The sequence below is a fragment of the Vulpes vulpes genome, chromosome 7 (genome assembly GCF_048418805.1).
Source record: "Vulpes vulpes isolate BD-2025 chromosome 7, VulVul3, whole genome shotgun sequence".
Classification (NCBI taxonomy): Eukaryota; Metazoa; Chordata; class Mammalia; order Carnivora; family Canidae; genus Vulpes; species Vulpes vulpes.
The window spans coordinates 68,312,772-68,332,272 of NC_132786.1; the positions used below are offsets into that span (position 1 = coordinate 68,312,772).

At 39.5% G+C, this 19,501-nt stretch overlaps 1 protein-coding gene and 1 pseudogene across 1 annotated transcript in view; both read left to right on the forward strand.

The window, feature by feature from the left end:
- Positions 1-15,200, forward strand: part of SLC35B4 (solute carrier family 35 member B4) — a 33,617-nt gene extending 18,417 nt beyond the window's left edge. Inside the window, exons 4-10 of the mRNA XM_026010863.2 lie at positions 72-121; positions 2,391-2,472; positions 2,692-2,752; positions 4,473-4,582; positions 6,016-6,091; positions 8,820-8,895; positions 9,748-15,200. Coding sequence (XP_025866648.1) covers positions 72-121; positions 2,391-2,472; positions 2,692-2,752; positions 4,473-4,582; positions 6,016-6,091; positions 8,820-8,895; positions 9,748-9,994 — 702 coding nt within the window. The 3' untranslated portion in view covers positions 9,995-15,200. The remainder of the gene's footprint in view (positions 1-71; positions 122-2,390; positions 2,473-2,691; positions 2,753-4,472; positions 4,583-6,015; positions 6,092-8,819; positions 8,896-9,747) is intronic.
- On the forward strand, positions 5,925-5,996 carry LOC112929012 (U4 spliceosomal RNA; annotated as a pseudogene).
- Positions 15,201-19,501: the final 4,301 nt, after the last annotated feature.

Consider the following 19,501-nt stretch of genomic DNA (forward strand, 5'->3'; position numbering starts at 1 on the left):
TTCATATTTACCTTGAATTGTTTTCTTTCTCTGGTGCACTAAACCTCTATTACTGTTGTCTCCTTTTACAGGGTTCTCTAATTGCCAACATGATCCTAGGAATTATCATTTTGAAGAAGAGGTAAACAGTACACTTTCATATTTTATGTACAAGAAGGATATCCAGAGCCCTGTCCATTAGCTGGATTCCTTTTCTCGTAGAGGTGATAAGTTTGCTTGTGATCATCTAGCTTGTTTCTTAGTGTTCTCTGTGGCAGTGTTGTGTATCTTGAGGCAGTGGGCCAGGTAAGGAGCCCCACCTGTGGCTTTGGAGCAGCATTTTCTCTGTAGAACTAAATAGCTCTTGTCATCATGAATCTTTAATACTGTAGTAACCTATGAAGCCAGTTGATCTAGAACTTCACTCTCCCATATGGTCTCCACTAGCTACATGGGATTATTTACACTTAAATTTAAGTTATTTCAAATAAAATAGTTTCTCACATTTTAAGTGCTTAGTAGTGACATGTGGCTAATGGCGACCATGTTGGAGAACCCAGATACAGAACATTTTCAGCTTCACGGAAGTTCTTGGACAGTGCTATCCTAGAAGGAGTTTATCAGCACAATGTGATGAAATAATGATAATCATCCATATTAGGAAGAAAATTCCTAATAAAGACCCAAATGGCCAACGAGATGGAACAAGAAGTTTTCAGGACTGTTCCAGGTGGCTGTCACCAGTGGGGGTGTCTAGGATATGGTTGGGAAATACCAGAAGTATCTGGGATACTTTCTCAAAGTATGGATCTTCCACCTTCTTTCTGAGCCTTACCCCTTACTCCCAGGGAGGAGAGGAACTGGGGAGAGTCAGCACATTGTCTGGAACACTTCACAGGGAAAGTTCACCGTCAATGTTAAGATCACAGCTGCACAAGCTCACGCCAGCTTTTCTGTGTATTCAGTATCTAGCCCCAGTGTTGGAACTCTAGACCAACTTAAAAAGTGCTGTGAATTAAGAGTGTGGGAACCTAGAGTTTTTAAGTAATAAGAGCTGTGTCATCAGAAGGACAGTTGTCCCTCCTGCTTAGGCTCATGAACCCATTATCTTCCGAGGCTTATGCATTCGCCAAATGAGTACAACTGCATTCGGGTTTGTCACGTTGAAGTGACTGCTACATTTCTTGGTGGTATAGAATTCATGTTGGGACAGACCTGCTGTCCTTCCAACCTTTAATTTTGTGCATAATAGGGATACAGAAGATCATATTATGAAAAGAATGTATTCTCCTGATAGTGCTCTGAAATGTCAGGGGCCTTTGTTAAACATCCATTTCCCTGAAGAACTTGTTTTGGGTCTGACCCCTTGAGTCTACCCACATAAGCCTGTGTGACTCTCCTTAGTGCGTATCACCCAGAGAGCAGGGATTTCCCTAAGGTAACTATGTAATATCATGAATTAGTAAGTTGCTGTCTCCTTTTGCGTATTTTGAGTAGAGCCCCTTTGGTCCATAGTGGGTTCCTCATTCCAGGATATGAAGACCAACTTTTTACTTACCTTAGCCTGCCCTTCATTAATTCTTAGGCCTGAATCATTTCCTGCCTTGCCCCTCTCTCCTCTGGTGTCCTGCTCTTGGCCCCGGATCTGCCGCTAGCCAGTTCTGTTGGCCCCTTATGAGGTGATGTGACCAGAACCATACAAAGTACTTGACAGGAAATCTCGGGAGGTTCATCCTATCCATTTAATTCCTTTTCATTCTTGCCCGAGGCCTTTCACTTTTATCAGCAAGAGCACAGGAGGGATGTTAATGCGGTTGTTTTAGTTCATATGAAACGCCACTGTTCTTACCGCCAGCAGTCCTTTTAGTGTAATATTTCTCCCTTTATCCAACTTATGTGCCAGCATTTAAAAACAACATTGATGTCATTTAGAGATGTTACAAAAAAAAAAAAAAAATCCTCTCTTGAAAATGGACAGTTGAATGATTTCTTGAGCATTGAATCCTGCTCCGAGCATTGAATCCTGCTCCTTGTCCCTGATGCTCCATTCTTCCTCTTGCGTGGCGTGTCTCTCAGGTTTGCGGCCTTAAAGAGGAAGAGCAACAGGTGCCAGTGAAGACCTGTCTGGCTTTCACTGGAACTCTTGAGCAGAATGGAATGTCATGTCTGCTCTATGTCTTTTTTTATTATTTTCTGGTGAAACAGTCTGTCGGTCCACAGACTATTTAGGCAACACTGAGAAGGGGTGTTCAGTCCTCAGTCAGCATCCTGATTCTTTCACACACACATGTGATTCCATTGGCTATATTGTGGGGATTTGTACTCTTACCCAACATCCAACTGTGAATGTCATGTGGATATTCGTATCTGTGCATTTGTTTTCCTAAGGTGGTCTGTTCTTGTTTTTGCAGATACAGCATATTCAAATATACCTCTATTGCCCTCGTGTCTGTGGGGATATTTATTTGCACTTTCATGTCAGCCAAGCAGGTGGTAAGAATCACTTCACAGATCCTTTATGTTCACTGCTTGCCATGGGGGCCCCAGTACTTTTTATTGATGCGATACATGCACATGCTTATGCAATAGAAGGATTCGGGTCTCTGCAAGAGAAAAGTGGAGGTCAGTGGGGAACACAGAGGGTTCCTTTGTACCCAAGCACTTTGTGTGAAGTTTTGGCCTCTGTACCTGGTGTTTTTTCTTATTTCCTAGACTTCCGAGTCCAGCTCAAGTGAGAATGATGGATTCCAGGCATTTCTAAGGTGGCTACTAGGCAAGTACAGTAATTACACTAAAGCTAATAGCCTCTGCAGTCCTGTTTGCTGAGTTTTCTCCTGAGGGACAAGTTTCTTGGCAAGAAGCGTTGGCTCAACAGATTATGCCACCGAAGAGAGAGGCACCTGGGATCATCTAGCTTTGAACTTTGGTGTTGAACATGAAAAGAAGACAATGTCCATGTTTGGGGTAGTGTGTATGACAACACGGGGCCACGGTTTCCTTGGCTGCCACTGGTCTAGAAGGAAACGTACATGTCCGCTTGCCCGTCACTCTCCCTGGGAGTGAGTGCTTCGAGTGTCATCCATTTCTTCATGATCTGTCTGCTGAGGTGCGGCAGTAAATTTCCAGGGGACTCATTTCTAAGTCTTAGATTCATTTTCTTTATAAGCTAGCTGTTCCATAATGAGTGTTCCCAAACCCGCCTAATCATCAGGATCTCCTAGGGAATTTTTAAAAATAAGAGTATCTCTTTGTGGAATTAATTAGACAACTCCTATAGAGCTTTGACCTCATGTTGTAGGATGTGGAACTCTTTTCAAGTGCAGTTGGTGGCAGCAGTACCAGATTAAGATGAAGTGGATGAGAAATAGTACAAAAACTCCATTCTCCCTGTTGCTTGGCTTGGAAACTATCCCTTTAGGTTGCTCTTCTTCTTCTTTTTCTTCAGATTGTATTTATTTATTCATATTGGGGGGTGTGGTGCGCAGAAGGAGAAGGAGAGGGAGAAGCAGGCTCCCCACAGAGCAGGGAGCCAAACACAGGGCTTGATCCCAGGACCCAGGATCACGACCTGAGCCGAAGGCAGAAGCTTACCCGACTGAGCCACCCAGACGCTCCTAGGTTGCTCTTCTTAACGTAGATCTGTATGAGCTGTTAGAAAACACTCTATCCAATAAGAAAAATTTGCAGAGGATATGAACATACAATTCACAGGGAAAAATTAATGTCTGATCATTGTATGTTCAAACTCAGTAGTCTTAGAATCTGAGAAATGCAAATTGAAACTAAAATGCAGTACCTTTTTATTTTCGGTCCATTTTTTAAGGCAAGAGAGTAAATGATTATTTTCATTGCTGAGGGTGCAGAAAGAGAACCATTTTTGTATGAATTGTTTATGGTAGAAATTGACACAGCCTTTCTGGAAAAATTTATGTTTTGGGTTTTAAAAATGTCTGTACCTTTTGACTCGGTAATTCATTTAGCAAAGTTTATCCTAAGGAAATCATCAACATTTTGTTTAAAGATTTATGTCCAAGGATGTACATTGATTTTAATGGCGAAATAATTGGAAGTAATCTAATTCTCATGTTGTAAGACATTTAATATGGTCCCTCCACGTGATAGAGTCATGGAGCCATTAATTCATACCTTTGAAAAAATTTTGATGAATGACTTGAAGGAAAATCCAAGAAAAAGATTCTGAAGAAAGCAAGAGATACAACTGTGTATTCATTATGATCCTATTTTAGAGTAAAAAATACATACATAAATGTGTATATATATATAGAGAGAGAGAGAGAGAGCAAACTATTATGGACTGGGTAGTTAGTATACTGTGGTTGAACTTCATTTCTTTTAAAAATGTTGTGTATGTTCTATAACTATCTCGTAATATATGTAGAACAGTCAGTGTTCTTTAGGAAAACATCTGGAAATGAGCAAATCTAGTATCCTGTAGCCTAATTTCTTTTTTTTTTTTTTTTTTTTTTTTTAAGGGATTGGGGCACTGACTTTTGCACTTCTGATGTCAGCAAGGATGGGTATTTTCCAAGAGACCCTATACAAACAATTCGGGAAGCACTCCAAGGAGGCTTTGTTTTATAACGTAAGCAATTTCTTAAACCTGGGGAAGATAGAAAGTACTGAATTGTAGTGTGTTATTTCAAATGAAATATGCATTTTTCTGATGTAGTTAAAGGACCAAGTATTTTTAATAGGCTACTACTTGTATTCTGAGCCACGATTCTCTACGTGAGATGATCATGATCAGTCAGCATGAAGCTAGCATGTCTGCTAACCAGGAACAATCCCTGGGAATGAGGACCTTTACCCCCAGTGTTCCTGTAGATAAAGTCAAGTTAAAACTACCATGGGAACTTAGATTAAGAAAATAAGTTCCAAAAACGGCATGCTGAGGGGGATGCTGGCAGGCTGGCAGGCAGGCATTTGAGGGAGAGGGGAAGAGGGGTGAGAGAAGTCCCTCCGGGGAGCGCTGCATATGATGGAGAGTTTCATTAGCTAATGCTGTGCACTTCCGCCTCTTTTTTGGAAGCTGCTGAGCTAGAGCCACCTCCTCTAACTCCTCCTCCTCCAACCTCTCTCCTATGGGGAGAACGTCCAACCTAGGAGCGCTAAAGTTGCAGAAAATCAGTCTGAGATATTTAATTGGAGCTGGAGTATGTGGCTGGGCATTAAAAAAAATAAGGAACAGTCTGTGTGGTTCACATCTTTCTTTTAGGACAGTACCTGGCACAAAATGGCTGCCCCGTACTGTTAGCTATGATTCCATACCGTGGTGGTGCCGGGTTGTTGTCACACCCGTTTACCTGTGCTTCTGTGTTGTTTCCCCTTCATCCTCTTTTGATTCTTGTCTTCATTTTCCCTTGACCTCATATTGTCCTCAAATCTCATTTTTCCACAAGTTACCTGAATGCCCTGAGATCTGCCTTTGCTTTCTTCATAAATTGTATTTATTTTTAAATTTTTTCCAAGAACAGAAGTGTTTTTACTTTTTTTAAAATTTAAATTCAGTTAGCCAACATATAGTACATTGTTAGTTTCAGATGTAGATTTAAATAATTCATCAGTTGCCTATAATTTTTAAGTCCTAATATTTGCTATTTTCAAAAGGAGCAAAACGTAGGAAATCCTGTGGGCCAAATGACTAAGTTTAAATTTCCCTTTTGTTGCGGGAAGGATGCTGGTTCCTTTTATTTGTTTAGTGTGTGATGATCATCTGACTCCACTTCTGAAGGGCAAAAACTGTGGCATGTGGCCGATGGCACACTGAAAAAGCCATGTGGTCCAAAGCACCGGATACATTTAACCTAACGAGTCTAAATTGCTTTTCTTGATACTGCTTGTCAAACAACTTGTGAAACTGTAAGTCATTGTAAAGCCACTCTACATATTCTGTGAAGTAAGTGTCTGTATTTAAATTTACATGGAGCTTTGCGCAGTGGCAGTATCGTAGCCAATGAGGTTTATCCGAGCCGCAATTATTGCTAATTAAATTTACAGGAATCTTTTTTCTCATAGCATGCCCTTCCACTTCCTGGCTTCATCTTCCTGGCGTCTGATATTTATGACCATGCAGTTCTATTCAATAAGTCAGGTGAGTGTGGGGTCATCCAGTAGAATTACCTGACAGATTCTGAGGCCAACTCTCAGCCTTGCTATTGACTTAACCACCACTTTTGTCATGATCTTACCCAAATCCCTGCCCTGTTGGAAGCCATCCTCAATCCACCTCCCAGTAAGATAGTGCTGTTAGTCAGCAGTTGCAGCCACGAAAGCTCTATACAGGTGCTTTCTCAGTTATTTGCAAGTGATGTCAAAGTATCTTCAGATTTTGTCTTCTGCTTTGGAATTTGTTTTTGCATTTGCATGTGGAATGTTTGATGTTTGAGAATGAAAAAAAAAATAGCAATAACACTCTGCAGAGATGGGACCGTGAGAAACTGGGCAGCAGTCCAGCTCTTTCTGCTGCCGCTATACCTCTTGTGCTGGTAAAGACAGACCTGCTCGCACACCCAAGTCCTAGCTCCCTTGGAGTAGAGGGGAACAAAAACACGAGGGGGCTTTTTTCTGAGGTACAGGATAAGTAGGCAGCAGGAATAAGCAAAATTTGCTTAGATGTCTACAGGGTAAGTTAGCTCTTGTTATAAAGTGGCTTTTTAATAAACTAGCTATAAATTGCCAATTAACTGGAAAGGAATTACTTATGTGATTATCTACTAAAAGACATACAGTTTATACAGACAGAGGAACACACAGGAACAAATAAACATTTGTAAAAATAAGGCTTTCCATTGCTCATGCCTAAAATGGTAAGTATATTTTGTAGAATGGCAGTGTGTGCCCTATAAACAGGTTTGCCATCCGAACCTGCGTTGTGAAGTTGTGAATGCTTTCTGTTTGAGTTTGCAGTGTTGCCTGTCCCATTCGCCCACAAAAAAAGTGTATCAGAAAGTTTCTATGTCTCTGAATTAATCATTTCTGACTTGTTTTTTAAAGATAAAATTGACACATAGCCATTTTTGACACAATGATTTTTTTAAGGTCTCTTGTGAGTCTCCACATAGTGTCAGGCTACTGAAATAAACATTATCAGATCCCTTGGGATTGATTTTGATATAGTTACTAGAATGCTGCTTCTGAAAGTCACAGGTATGGGTCTTTATATAAAATATTTCTTAGATTCTTTCAATTTCGGGACACTGGGGTGGCTCAGCAGTTTAGCACCTGCCTTTGGCCCAGGACATGATCCCGGAGTTCCAAGATCGAGTCCCACATCAGGCTCCTGGCCTGGGGCCTGCTTCTCCCTCTGCCTGTGTCTCTGCCTCTCTCTCTCTCTCTCTCTCTCTCTCTCTCTCTGTCTCTCATGAATGAATAAATAAAATCATTAAAAAAAAAAAAAAAGAATCTTTCAACTTCTTCAAAATCATCCCTTAATTAAGAATATGCTTTTTCTTCTCTTCCTTGCCTTGAGGTTATCTCAGATGAACGTATTATCCTTGAATTTGTTAAGAGAATTGAATATCCATCTAAATATTCTGAGTCCTACAGCTTGGCTATTCCCCAGCCAATTAATTCAGTGGATCTCTGAAGTTACTAAACAGTAATAATACTTGTTAACTTTCTTTTCATTTCAGTATGTCCTAAGTGTTTTAAAGATAACAGAAAACCAGATTATGGGAATTTCCCACAAATCCAGACAGTTATATTACATTTATGTATATGGCTTTTTCTTTTTTTGCCAGAGAAAGTAGCTATACTGTATATAGTTCAACCCCCCAAACAACCTGGGAATTTTTAAAAAACTGATCCTTTAAGGATCACTATGTCCTTACTCTTTGATCTTGAATATTTTATTTCCTCCCAAATATTTACTGTGTAAGCATCATTATATAAAACATAAGAATATATTTAAAGGAAGAAAAGTTAGAGTTCCATTGCCTTAGATGGCTGCTAATTTCATTTTGACCAGTTTCTTCCCAGACTGTTTCATATATTCCAACATAGTTGTCATCTTCGTGCAGATAAGATTTTATACTTGATTTTTCACTTTCCTTCTTTTTTATGTGACTGCATATAATCTTGATGATTCTTTTTTATTCAAATGTGTCATGCCTCACTTAGTGAAAGTTCCTTTGCTTACAGAGCCATTGCTCTAAGATTAGCCATTGAGATTGATTCAGTTTTTCCTCATTATAAATAGTACTCCAATCAATGGAGGACTTTCTTTTGCTTCTGAATGAGGATTAATTCCTAAGAATGGTTATAAATACTTTTATTGCCCCTTAATATAAGCATTATGAAAGTGATTTAAGAAAAAATGCACACCAATTGATACTACGACCAACTGAGTGGTTGCCAATTTCACTAGCACCTTTCTAGATTAGGATTTTATAAATTTTTAATTGCTGTTTTAATAGCTGTAAAATGGTAGCGTCTTGTTTAGTTTTGCATTCTTTGATTTACTAGTAGGGTTGCATGTATTTCCAAATGGCATTTAGTTACTGGTTGTCTTTACTCTTGTGTTGATTGTGTGTTAAGACCATGTCATGCTTAACTTCTCTGTGCCTCACAGCGTTTCTTTGTAAAATGAGGTCCTATTCAGATATATGGTAGAAAGTTTATTTTACAGTGTAAAGAAATCATAATTTAAGAAACCAATGTAATAACTCTTGAGACCGATGTAGCCTGGATTCAAGACAAGTTTTACTGTGCTGTACAGTCCAGATCTGTTTGCAAAGGAAGTAATGCTGCGATCTCTATTCTGTTCAGTCTCCATTAAGCTGTCAAAAATATATGACGATCTCTCCTCTTAATCTTTGCAGAATTGTATCAAGTCCCAGTCATTGGTGTGACAGTGCCCATCATGTGGTTCTACCTCCTGATGAATGTCATCACTCAGTATCCTTTGCAGTCCTCTGCCATATGGTCTGCTCTGTGTTATTTTGACATAGGAATGTTTATTCTTCTAATGGTGCCGTGATAGGAGTTTCATTTCTGCCTTGATCTGTTCTGGACTACCGGAGACAGAGGTGCCCATCCAGTTAGTGCCTTCGTGGAGGGCCAAAGAAATGTTAGTGGTGCAGTAGGCCAGGAAGTCACTGGCCACCATAAGGAACTTGCTCTGGGTGGAGGGGTAGAAATCACTGGATAATTAAGTATTAGTAGATGAAATGAATGCTCTGTGATTTCAGCTGGGGTTTTTCAGTAGCCCAGGATACGTCATAAGCCACCACAAAATTCTGCAAGAAATTTCAAACTAATTAAAACCTAATTTTTTAAATTAAGGTTCTTTTGAACAACCTTGAGTACGTTATAAAAGTCATTAAGGCTTTGAAACAATGAAACAGGTTGAGATTGGTCTCATTCCTCTGACATCACCTAATAGATTTGCTCACAGAGCTCCTTTTTGGATGAGTAGGTGAGGCCCAGGTCCTATAAGGTGGGTTTGCTGACCTGTATTGAAAGTGTTTCCCACCGTCCTTCACTATCGGGGAGGGGACCCTCACTGTACACGGTGTGAAGAATTCAGAACAAGAACGGTGGGAGGTCTGCAGGCAGTTTCAAGTTAGGATCCACACACGAATGGTAGGACGTTCACCTGCTGGATGTTCTGCTAAGGAAGAACCTCAGAGTAGCCATAACGCACCCCCATGTTTTCTGGTTCTTATAATATGAACATTTAAACCAAGAGCGATTCCAGAATGTTCTCTCGATAGTCTACAGAAAACCACCTTAACCCCACTACCCCAGGTATGTGTGCATCCGGGGCGTCTTCATTCTCACCACAGAATGCGCCTCCCTTACTGTCACCCTTGTTGTGACTCTCCGCAAGTTTGTCAGCCTCATCTTTTCCATCTTGTACTTCCAGAACCCTTTCACTGTGTGGCACTGGCTGGGTACCTTGTTTGTCTTCATTGGGACCCTCATGTACACAGAAGTGTGGAACAACCTAGGGACCACCAAAAGCCAGCTGCAGAAGAAGGACAAGAAGAACTGAGGTCTGCCTGGAGCAGAGACCAGTATGCTAATGTGCCAGGGCTGGTGAAGGTCTGGCCACCATTTCACTTTTGTTAATGCTGAAGTATTGAACCAGCCATGTTCCAGAGAATCCTCAGAAGGAGGGACTTCTCAGATTTTTTTAAGGCTGCACAGGCCAACGTTCGCGGACTCCAAATGGAAACCCCTCAACCACGAAATAGAAACAAGAATAGTTCTCTACTGTTGAACAGCCAGTCTGTTACTTATTTTGTTTACCAAAATATTTAGTACCGTTACTTGTTTATTGAATCCTCAGTCCCCACAGCTACTAGTTTTCTATCCGTGGTCTCAGACAGGTTTTTCTCTTGTTGACATTCTGACAATTCTCTGCCATACGGTCATTCTCATCCCATACCCACCACCCTTTTTCTTGTCACTCTTCCCCTCCCCCACCACCTCTGCAGCACTGGAGCCAGTCAGATGCTCCAGGCATCATCACCAGGAAGCAACTATGAGGGGCCCTGTGACATTGGGACTGGAAAGGAAGCGGCTGTCCCTGTGAGCTGAGCCCTGGTGACACTGGAGCAAGACTGGTGGTCGTCCTTTCCCACATCTTGCTTCCCTCCCCCCACCCCATGTGCAAGCCTTTTTGCTTTCTGTGCTTAGACCATCAGCATATCTGTATGGCACAGAGTTAATAAGAAAGAAAGGCTGTGTATGAATCAGGCAGGACGTTTTTCCCCTCAGTCTTCTATACAAAGCCCTTTAGCCCACAGTTGAAATGGTGATGCCAGGATGGCTGGGAGCAGCTGGCCCTCGTCGGCACCCAGGGCACCACAGCTCCCCTCTGGGCCCAGCCAGGCCCTCACGGGGCTGGTTTCAAGTGGGTGCATTCAGTGTTTGAAAGGCTTCTTAACCAGAGAGATTGAGCACTGCCTATCAGTGTGAGAGCTTCGTGGCCAGTCAGGCTAAGGAGTAGAGACTCTCATATACGATGGATGTGGGTGTGATGTATCAATCAGGTCCAGTCACAACTAAAATGAAAAGTTGTGTGTTTTCGTTTTTTTTTTTTTTCCTATAAGGTATCTTAGTGTTCTTGATGGGTATTTACAGGTGGTTGGGAAGTCATTTGTTTTACTCTGTGAGGAAGCGTGATGCCCCTGTAGGCTGATCATTTCAGAGGTGTGGTTTTCTTCCTGGGATAATTTTGAGAAAGAGGAACAGTGTCAATATGGTGTGTGTAGGTACTGAAAACTTGCATAGTTTGTGTGTGTGCATGCACGTTTATGCGTTTGTGTAGTTTTTGCGATAATATTAGAGGAGAAAATAGCATGAGAGTCTACTCTTTTATTTCCTCATTCTTCACTCAGCCCCGAACCTTCATTAAACTTGCACAAGTCCATGGTCTTCTCTCTTTTGCACACGTGAAAAAAGCCTTCCTCCCCCCCCCCCCCTTTGGATATAGATTGTATTCTTAAATTGTGATGCGGCTCTCGAGATCACCTTGGCTCACTCTGTGGTATGGCCTGTTTCCTCTTCTGCCTGCAGCTGTTCCCTGAATGGGTCTGAGATAAGTGTCCAAGAACCATTGGGTCACTCAGGGAAAGGAACTTAAGCTGCCTCATTATTTGTTCCATAAAATGTAGATACTGTTTCTCCATCTAAGTCACAGGGTTTTCAGACAGTGTTGTTCTGGACATGGACAAATTTCTAGTGCTGATAATTGGTCTGTCCTAAAAAATGCCAAATTTGGTATGAACCCATTCATGGAATCAAAAGGTATTTTCTTTGGAATATGTAGAGTTCCTCTGACTGATGGTGCTATGATAAGCATGAATTAAATATCCTCTTAAAAACAAAATAAAACTACTTTGTAAAAATCACTTGATAGAAGAACCCGTCCCTAGGGGCTATTAGATTTCTGTGTATCTGGAGTCTTCGCAGGCTGGAGCTTTACATAACTTAGTGTCCTCCTTTTTATGTTGATGAACATTTTTAGTAACTGAGATGTGTTAATGTACACAGCATTTAACTGGGTCTATTAGGTTTTAGATTCTGGATTTAGAAAGTACCTGTTCCTCTCAGGCTGAATACTGCTGCTGGTTTTATTAATAAGAGATTACATATGGACAGATTATGGCATTTACACTAAGAAATATAAGAACAGAATGTCTGAAATGCCTTGTGAGTTGATTTTCTCTCTAGTGGCCAGATGTAAGGAAATATGTCTAATGGACACTAATACTTTCATTAGCAACTTCTTTTTTTGACAGTTTGTTTCCATAGGATAACTGATTTTTCAATCAAGGTTGAGATTAATTTCAACTTGTATTAAAGAGGCAAATAAACCATTTTGAAGAGGACCAGACCCACGCAGCTGCAGAAGAAATGTCTATTAAAATGCTTCTCCTCTTTCTCTGGGTCGACTATGTAATAACTTTGTACCCCAGAGATAGTTTGCAAAAGGGATTGATGTTTAAGACATCCAAAACTCTGCCCTTAGACTGAAGATCATAGCAGATGACACTAGCCAGAAACTGTCCTGTGTGCGTGTACATGTGTACACATATCTGTGCACCCACTTAACAGCTTGTCCAGCACCATAAAGTAACAGGAGAAGATGGTGGATATTTGAATTATATTAATGTAATACCTAGTTAGCTTTTACCACAATTCTGTCATCACATTATGTTCTCTTTTGTTTTTGTATTGCTTTATCTTTTATCCCTTTTATTTTCCTTTTCATCTAAACCAATCAGTAACGTACTTGGTAGGTGTCTGTCGAGCTTTAGACACAATCTAGTTTTTCCCCCCTTCTTCCTTTCCAGTTACCCAAAATGAAATGCTACATACAGTACCTTATTCTGAGAAGATTACCTGACATTTTTAAAGGATCCTAATAACTTGGGGTCATTTCTCGAGCAGCTTTCCTCTTTCCTGCCCTATTTTGTTTTCCTCCTGAGCCCCACCTCCATTGTCCTCACTGCAGTCTCTGTTCATCTGTGCACTTCTCCACTGAAAACTTGCATAGTTCTCTGTGCCTGTCATCTTGCGTCTGTTTATGCCTCTATTCTCTGGGGCCTCTCGGCTGTTTTTGTGGATTTTTACAAGGTATTTTGTTAGACATTGTTACAGGCACTGATACTTGGAGTGCGAGAAGATGTGGCCCATATGTGAATATATGTATAGATAAGTATAAACATGAGGGTTAATGTAAAAATGTTTATTTTGTTACCTGAAACTGGAACTGAGAATCTTAACCACCATGCCCTTCTATATTTGGAAAATAATGTTCTTGTTTGCTCTTTTCACCCCATGTTGAGCTCACTTTGTTCAACAGTGCCAAATGCCTATGGAGAAGGGAGGTGGAAAACCTCAGGAATTATTCAGAGCCAGTGAATTAGTTGTGGGCTGGGAGATGTGCTCATGGGTGGACCACTTGGCATGTTAGAGTGAAGGAGAGGAAGAAATTTTCCTCTGTTCAAGATTCTTCCAGTTGGACTACGAATTAAAATTTACATGAGACAGATTAACAGGAGAAAAAAAAAAAATCGAAGTTTGAGTTTGTGCACCCAAAACCTAAACAAAGGACTAGAGCAGGCATTTTTAAAATCTACATTTTAGACAATAAATCTGTTAGGCATTGACAGGATAAAGAAGATGGATGTTTGGGAGTTTTAGTAAGGAATTCAGGCTGTAGTAATAGATTAGTAAAAATATAGCCAGATTTGTTTCTGTAGCTTTCTTGGCTTTAAATAAAGACATCTTTTTAGTTCTTAGTGCAGGGGGAGCATACCTTTCAAATGGGAGTTTGGTTTTCTGTTCTTAGAAGGACAGAGGAGACTCTGAGTATCCTTGTATCTGCTGCTTCCCACATAGCTTCAATTCAAAATACCGAGTATGCCACTGTGGTACATTATGGGTAGTCTGCTCTTGGCTCCTGCAGTTCCCTCCTCTGCAACTTCCCTGGAAGTTTCACACATTAAAAGTTGATAGATTGTTCCATTTCAATGAACCTGCTTGGTCCTGACAATAGCTATGTCAGTTTCGTTAAACTCATTATAGGAGGTGGCTATGTGTTCTCAAAGTTAGTCCATTGATTCAAATCAGGTAATGAGTAAGAGAGAGGCGTTTCTGATGGGAGCCAGCCAAGTGGATTTCTGGATAGCAGGCAGTGGCAATCTGATGTATTTTCTTGGTTTGTAATTTTGAGTTTTTTGGTGAACTTTTTGAGTAGCCCATAGAGCAACAGGCATGGAGATTGTCTACATATGAGCTGTTCGGATTTCTCTGAAGTTGTTTATGTGTAGTTTGCAGGGCTTCAAGAAAAAGGACAGTTTTTTAAATCAAGTTATTCCAAGTAAAAAAAGATTGGGGGGGGGGGGTGTTCTTTGAGGAAGTTGTAGCCAGACACTGGAGAAAACAAGAAATCAAGATCTTGTCCAGTTCATAATGAAATGTATGAGAATATAGTATTCAAAAAGGTATGTTACTGAAATAGCTTTTCTCTTTATAATCACACTAACTTTTACCAAAGATAGCCCAATTAAGACTAATTGGTTTGCAAAATAAGTCTAGTGTTTAAAAATTTGACCTGATTATTTACACAAGTGCAGTAAGAATAGTAAGTGATCCTATAGGCCCTTTTTTAATGACTTTCTAGACTGAACTTTTAACAGCCTCTCAAGGTGAGAAGCCAAACAAAAAATACTTGCTCAGACTTCCCCTGTAACAGCTGTAGGTTTGGTTAATTCTTTCTCAAGGCCCCAAAAGTGTCCCGAAGTTCTTGGACCTGCCAGGAAATGACCCTCCCTCTTCACCTGGTAAATCTGCTGGGAACCCTGTAAGCAAGGTATCAGGCTGTTTTTCCAGGGGGCACAGGGGGCTTTATTGGCTCTGTATAGTCAACCTTATTTCCTTAAGCTGTCTGGTGGTGTCTGAGTTTGTGCAGGTCTCCCTCAAATATGACATTCTAGTCAAAGCCTTGGTAATCAGTGTTTCCAGTTGTGTCCTATTACTCTTATTGAACTTATGCAAATGAGTATATTATGGAAATATAAGAATATTGAAGGGATTAGGTAGAGAAGATAAATGTTTTGTTCACAAAGATATGTTTTATCAAATTGCTGTAAGTTATAGTTATCTTAAGAAAAAATTTCTTTAAAGCTGGAAAAAAAATCAGTGTTTAACAAAAAGTCATAAAAATTACAATCATCCTCAATTCATTAAGTTCCATGTTATTCTTACTTTGCTTAAATCTAATTCTTTCATTAGTTCTGGAAATTCTTACTGAGTTCAGTTGCGTGATCTTAATTATTATCAGAGACACGTGTACTCAGATTTCTTTCCATGAATCTCAATGCAGACAAAACATTTGCAGGAGGGTTTGTAAAAGCATCTGAGTATAACTGTCTGGAAACAACAAAAGACAAAAGTGGCCATGGTTAGAAATCTGATTAGAGTTCATGACCATGCACTTGACAAGGAAATTTGGTTATTTCTGTGACACACAGCACTTTAAGATAACATACTAGGATATACCTGATTTCTAAGAGTTTCATAGAGTTCTTAATACCACTCCTACATAAATATAATCTGAGAGGGTTTCAGTATCAGTTGACAGAGCTTCCCATGTAACTTAAGCCTAACTAGCGTAATCTTTTTATAAGGAGACCAAATATTTTGAAAATTTCTATTAGATTGTGATGAAAGGACTTTTTAGAATTTGATTTTGGAAAGTTTGTCAATAAATATCAAAAGGCTTGAACATTTTATTAAATAGGATTCCTAATCATTATGAAATATTTAACCAAAGTGACAATAAGATATTAAAGGCAAATACCAAAGGTTACATCATTGTGAGCAAAACTTGGCTCTTTTAATATTGAAGACTCAGTTTTCCTGAATGATCAAAGATCTGATGAAGACATAGAATCTTAGATTATTGGTTTGCTTTTCATAAATTATAAACAAAATTATGTAATATTAAAACTTAAATTCTGATCTTAGCCATTACTGACCATATATTAAATTTTTTTCTATGAACCTACAACTTTCTTTTTTACATTCATTCAGGTCTTGTTCTAAGTTTTCCCTCAAAATGTCTTTCTAGTCTTCATACCTTTCTTTTATTGAAAACATTTTCTTATGTACAGAGTTGTTTCCTTTATTTGGGGGTAGCTTTAACCCATTTGATTTGAATTCTTAACACTTAAAAACTTCACTTACAGGATAGTTAAGTTTTAACTTTAGTATTGGTTTATCTTAACACTGGTTGGCTCAGTGGCTGAGTATCTGCCTTTGGCTCAGATCGTGATCCCAGAGTCCTGGGTTCAAGTCCCACATCACGCTCCTGCTTCTCCCTCTACCCATGTCTCTGCCTCTCTCTCTGTGGGTCTTTTATGAGTGAATAAATAAAATCTTAAAAAAAAAAAAAACTTCACTTCACTTACTATATAGCTTTCACTAGAAATTGAAGTTTGTGAAGTAGAATCTTGATCTTCTCTCTGGACACAGTGAATCTATAGCTATATAGATATATATACTATATCTATAGTTCCTCCTTAAGAACTGAGGGCTGACTGGACAACTTCTGCACAACAGAGGATGGAGGGACCACGTACAGAATGGTGAGAGAGAGATGGTGACAACTGGAAACCCCGACACTATAAACTGCAATGGGGAGGGATAGAATTGGACTGTGAGCCGATTTATCTACCCTGGGATGCAGCTAATATCTAGTTGCTATTTTAAGCCATGGCTTTTTAAAGAAATAGCTCTCTACCAAGCAGTAGGAGTCCTGCTAGAACACTCTCTGGGGTCACAGAGGCTACAACATGCCACTGTTTACACTCTTCCTCCACCTTGATGGTAATGCAGATACAGATAGCATCCTGGCTGGCCTGCTGTATCACCAAGGTGACACAGGCAAAGCATCCTGGTATGCTCCAGATGACTTGCCTGGGCACCCCCTACACATATTGCTGTGGGACTTTCTGCACAGGCCTCTTGTGGCTTCAGCTGTCCTGCAAGAGTGCTTTCTCAGAGCCCTGGGATTCCCAGTTTACCCACCTGCTACAGCTCCAGTCAGCCCAAACAGCTAGGCACACAGTCCATACCAGATATCCTTACACAAGGATTTCTTCAAGTTTAGAAAGGAAGTCGCTGTCCCATCTACTTCATAGAAATAAACACAAACTAAATGAACGTGCTCTAAACAAAAGCACAAAACTTCAGAAAAAGAACTAAATAAAATCTACCCAATAAAGAGTTCAAAGAAATGATTAGAAAAATGCTTATTGGAATAGACACAAGAGTAGATGAACTCAGAACTTCAACAAAGAGAAAATACAAAAAAGCAGCCATCAGAGTGGAAGAATACAGTAACGTGAAAAATACACTAGAATCAACAGCAAATTAGAGGTTGCAGAAGAGTGGATCAGTGATCTGAAAGACCAGCTAATGGAAAGCACCCAACGTGAAGAGGGAAAAAAAATTAATGAGGATAGCTTAAGGGATCTTTGGGACAACATCAGGCTTACTGACATTTACATTAGAGAGTTCCCAGAAGGGGATGGGGGGGGGGGGCAGAAAACTTACCTAACCTGGGGAAGGAAACAAATATCCAAGTCCAGGAGGCCTAGAGAGCCACAAACAAGATGAACCAAAGGAGGTCCACAACAAGACACATAATTAAAATGTCAAAGATTAAAGAGAGAATCTTAAAAGGAACCAGTAAGAAGCAACTAGTTGTGTATGAAGAAACTCCCATAAGGCTGTTTTTTCAGCAGAAATTGTGCAAGCCAGAAAGGAGAGACATGACACATTCGAAGTGCTCAAAAGAAAAAAAACCTATAACTAAGAGTACTCTACCCAGCAAGACTGTCATTCAGGATTGAAGGAGAGAGAGAAGGAATTTCCCAAACCAAAGGTAAAGGAGTTTATTACCACTACACTGGCCTTATAAGAAATGTTAAAGGGAATTCTTTACGTGGAAAAGAAAAGATCATAATTAGAAGAAAATTAGGAAAAAAAATTTCACAAGTAAAAGCAAATATACAGTAAAAATAGTGTATCAATCACAAAGCTGAGATGAAGATTAAAAGACAAAAGTAGTAAAAGCAATTTTATCTGATAGTTACATTGTATTTAAGTAGGGACTCACAAAATAAAAAGATACAAAATATATATACATAAAATATGGAGGGGGTGTAAAACAAGTTCTTTTAGAATGTGGACTTTTTTTTTTTTAAGATTTCTATTTATTTATTCATGAGAGACACAGGGGGAGAGAGACAGACAGACACAGGCAGAAGGAGAAGCAGGCTCCATGCAGGGAAGCCTGATGTGGGACTCGATCCTGGGTCTCCAGGATCACGCCCTGAGCCAAAGGAGGACACTCAACCACTGAGCGACTTAAGCAACAATCAACGATACAGACTGTGTACTTAGGATGTTATATATGAGCCTCATAGTAATCACAAACCAGAAATCTATAATATGCAAAAAAATAAAAAAGGAAGCCAAGTATAACACTAAAGAAAGTCATCAATTATAAGAACTACAAAATGGCACTAAGTACATATTGTTAGCAATTACCTTAAACTCTCCAATCAAGACCTATAGGATTCTCTCAAATAAATGAATAAAATCTTTTAAAAATAAATAGATAAAAAATAGATGATAGATAGATAGATAGATAGATAGATAGATAGATAGATAGATAAAAGGGGGTACCTGAGTAGCTCAGTCTATTAAGCATCTGCCTTCAGTTCAGGTCATGGTCTTGGAGTGCTGGAATCAATCCTGCATCAGGCTCTGTGCTCAGCAGAGTCCGCTTGTCACTCTCCTTCCTCTCTGCTCCTCCCTCTACTTGTGTTCTCTCTCTCTCTCAAATGAATAAAATCTTAAAAAAAAAAAAAAAAAAACAGACATAGGGTGACAGAATGAATAAAAGGGCCAGATCCATCTGTATGCTGCTTATGAGAGACATACTTCAGACTATTTACAGAGTAAAGTGAATGGGGTAGATAGATCATCCAGACAGGAAATAAGGAAACCGTGGCCTTAAATGACCCACTAGACCAGATGGACTTTATACATACATACAGAACATTCCATCTAGAAACAACAGAATATACCTTCTTTTTAAGTACACGTAAAACATTCTCCAGAATGGATCACATGTTAGGCCACCAAACAAGTCTCAATAAATTTAAGGAGATTGAAATCCTATCAAGCATCTTTTCTGACCACAACAGTATGAAACTAGAAATTACAAGGATGGAAAAAAACAAGCACATGGAACCTAAACATGTTACTAACCAGTGGGTCAATGAATAAATAAAAAATGAAATGAAAAAATGGAGACAAATGAAAATGAAAACCTAACAGTCCAAAATCTTTGGGACACAATAAAACACTTCTAAGAGGGAAATGTATAGCATTAGAGGCCTACCTCAAGAAACAAAAATTCCAAATAATCTAACAACATATAAAGGAATTAGAAAAAGAATATTAACAAAGC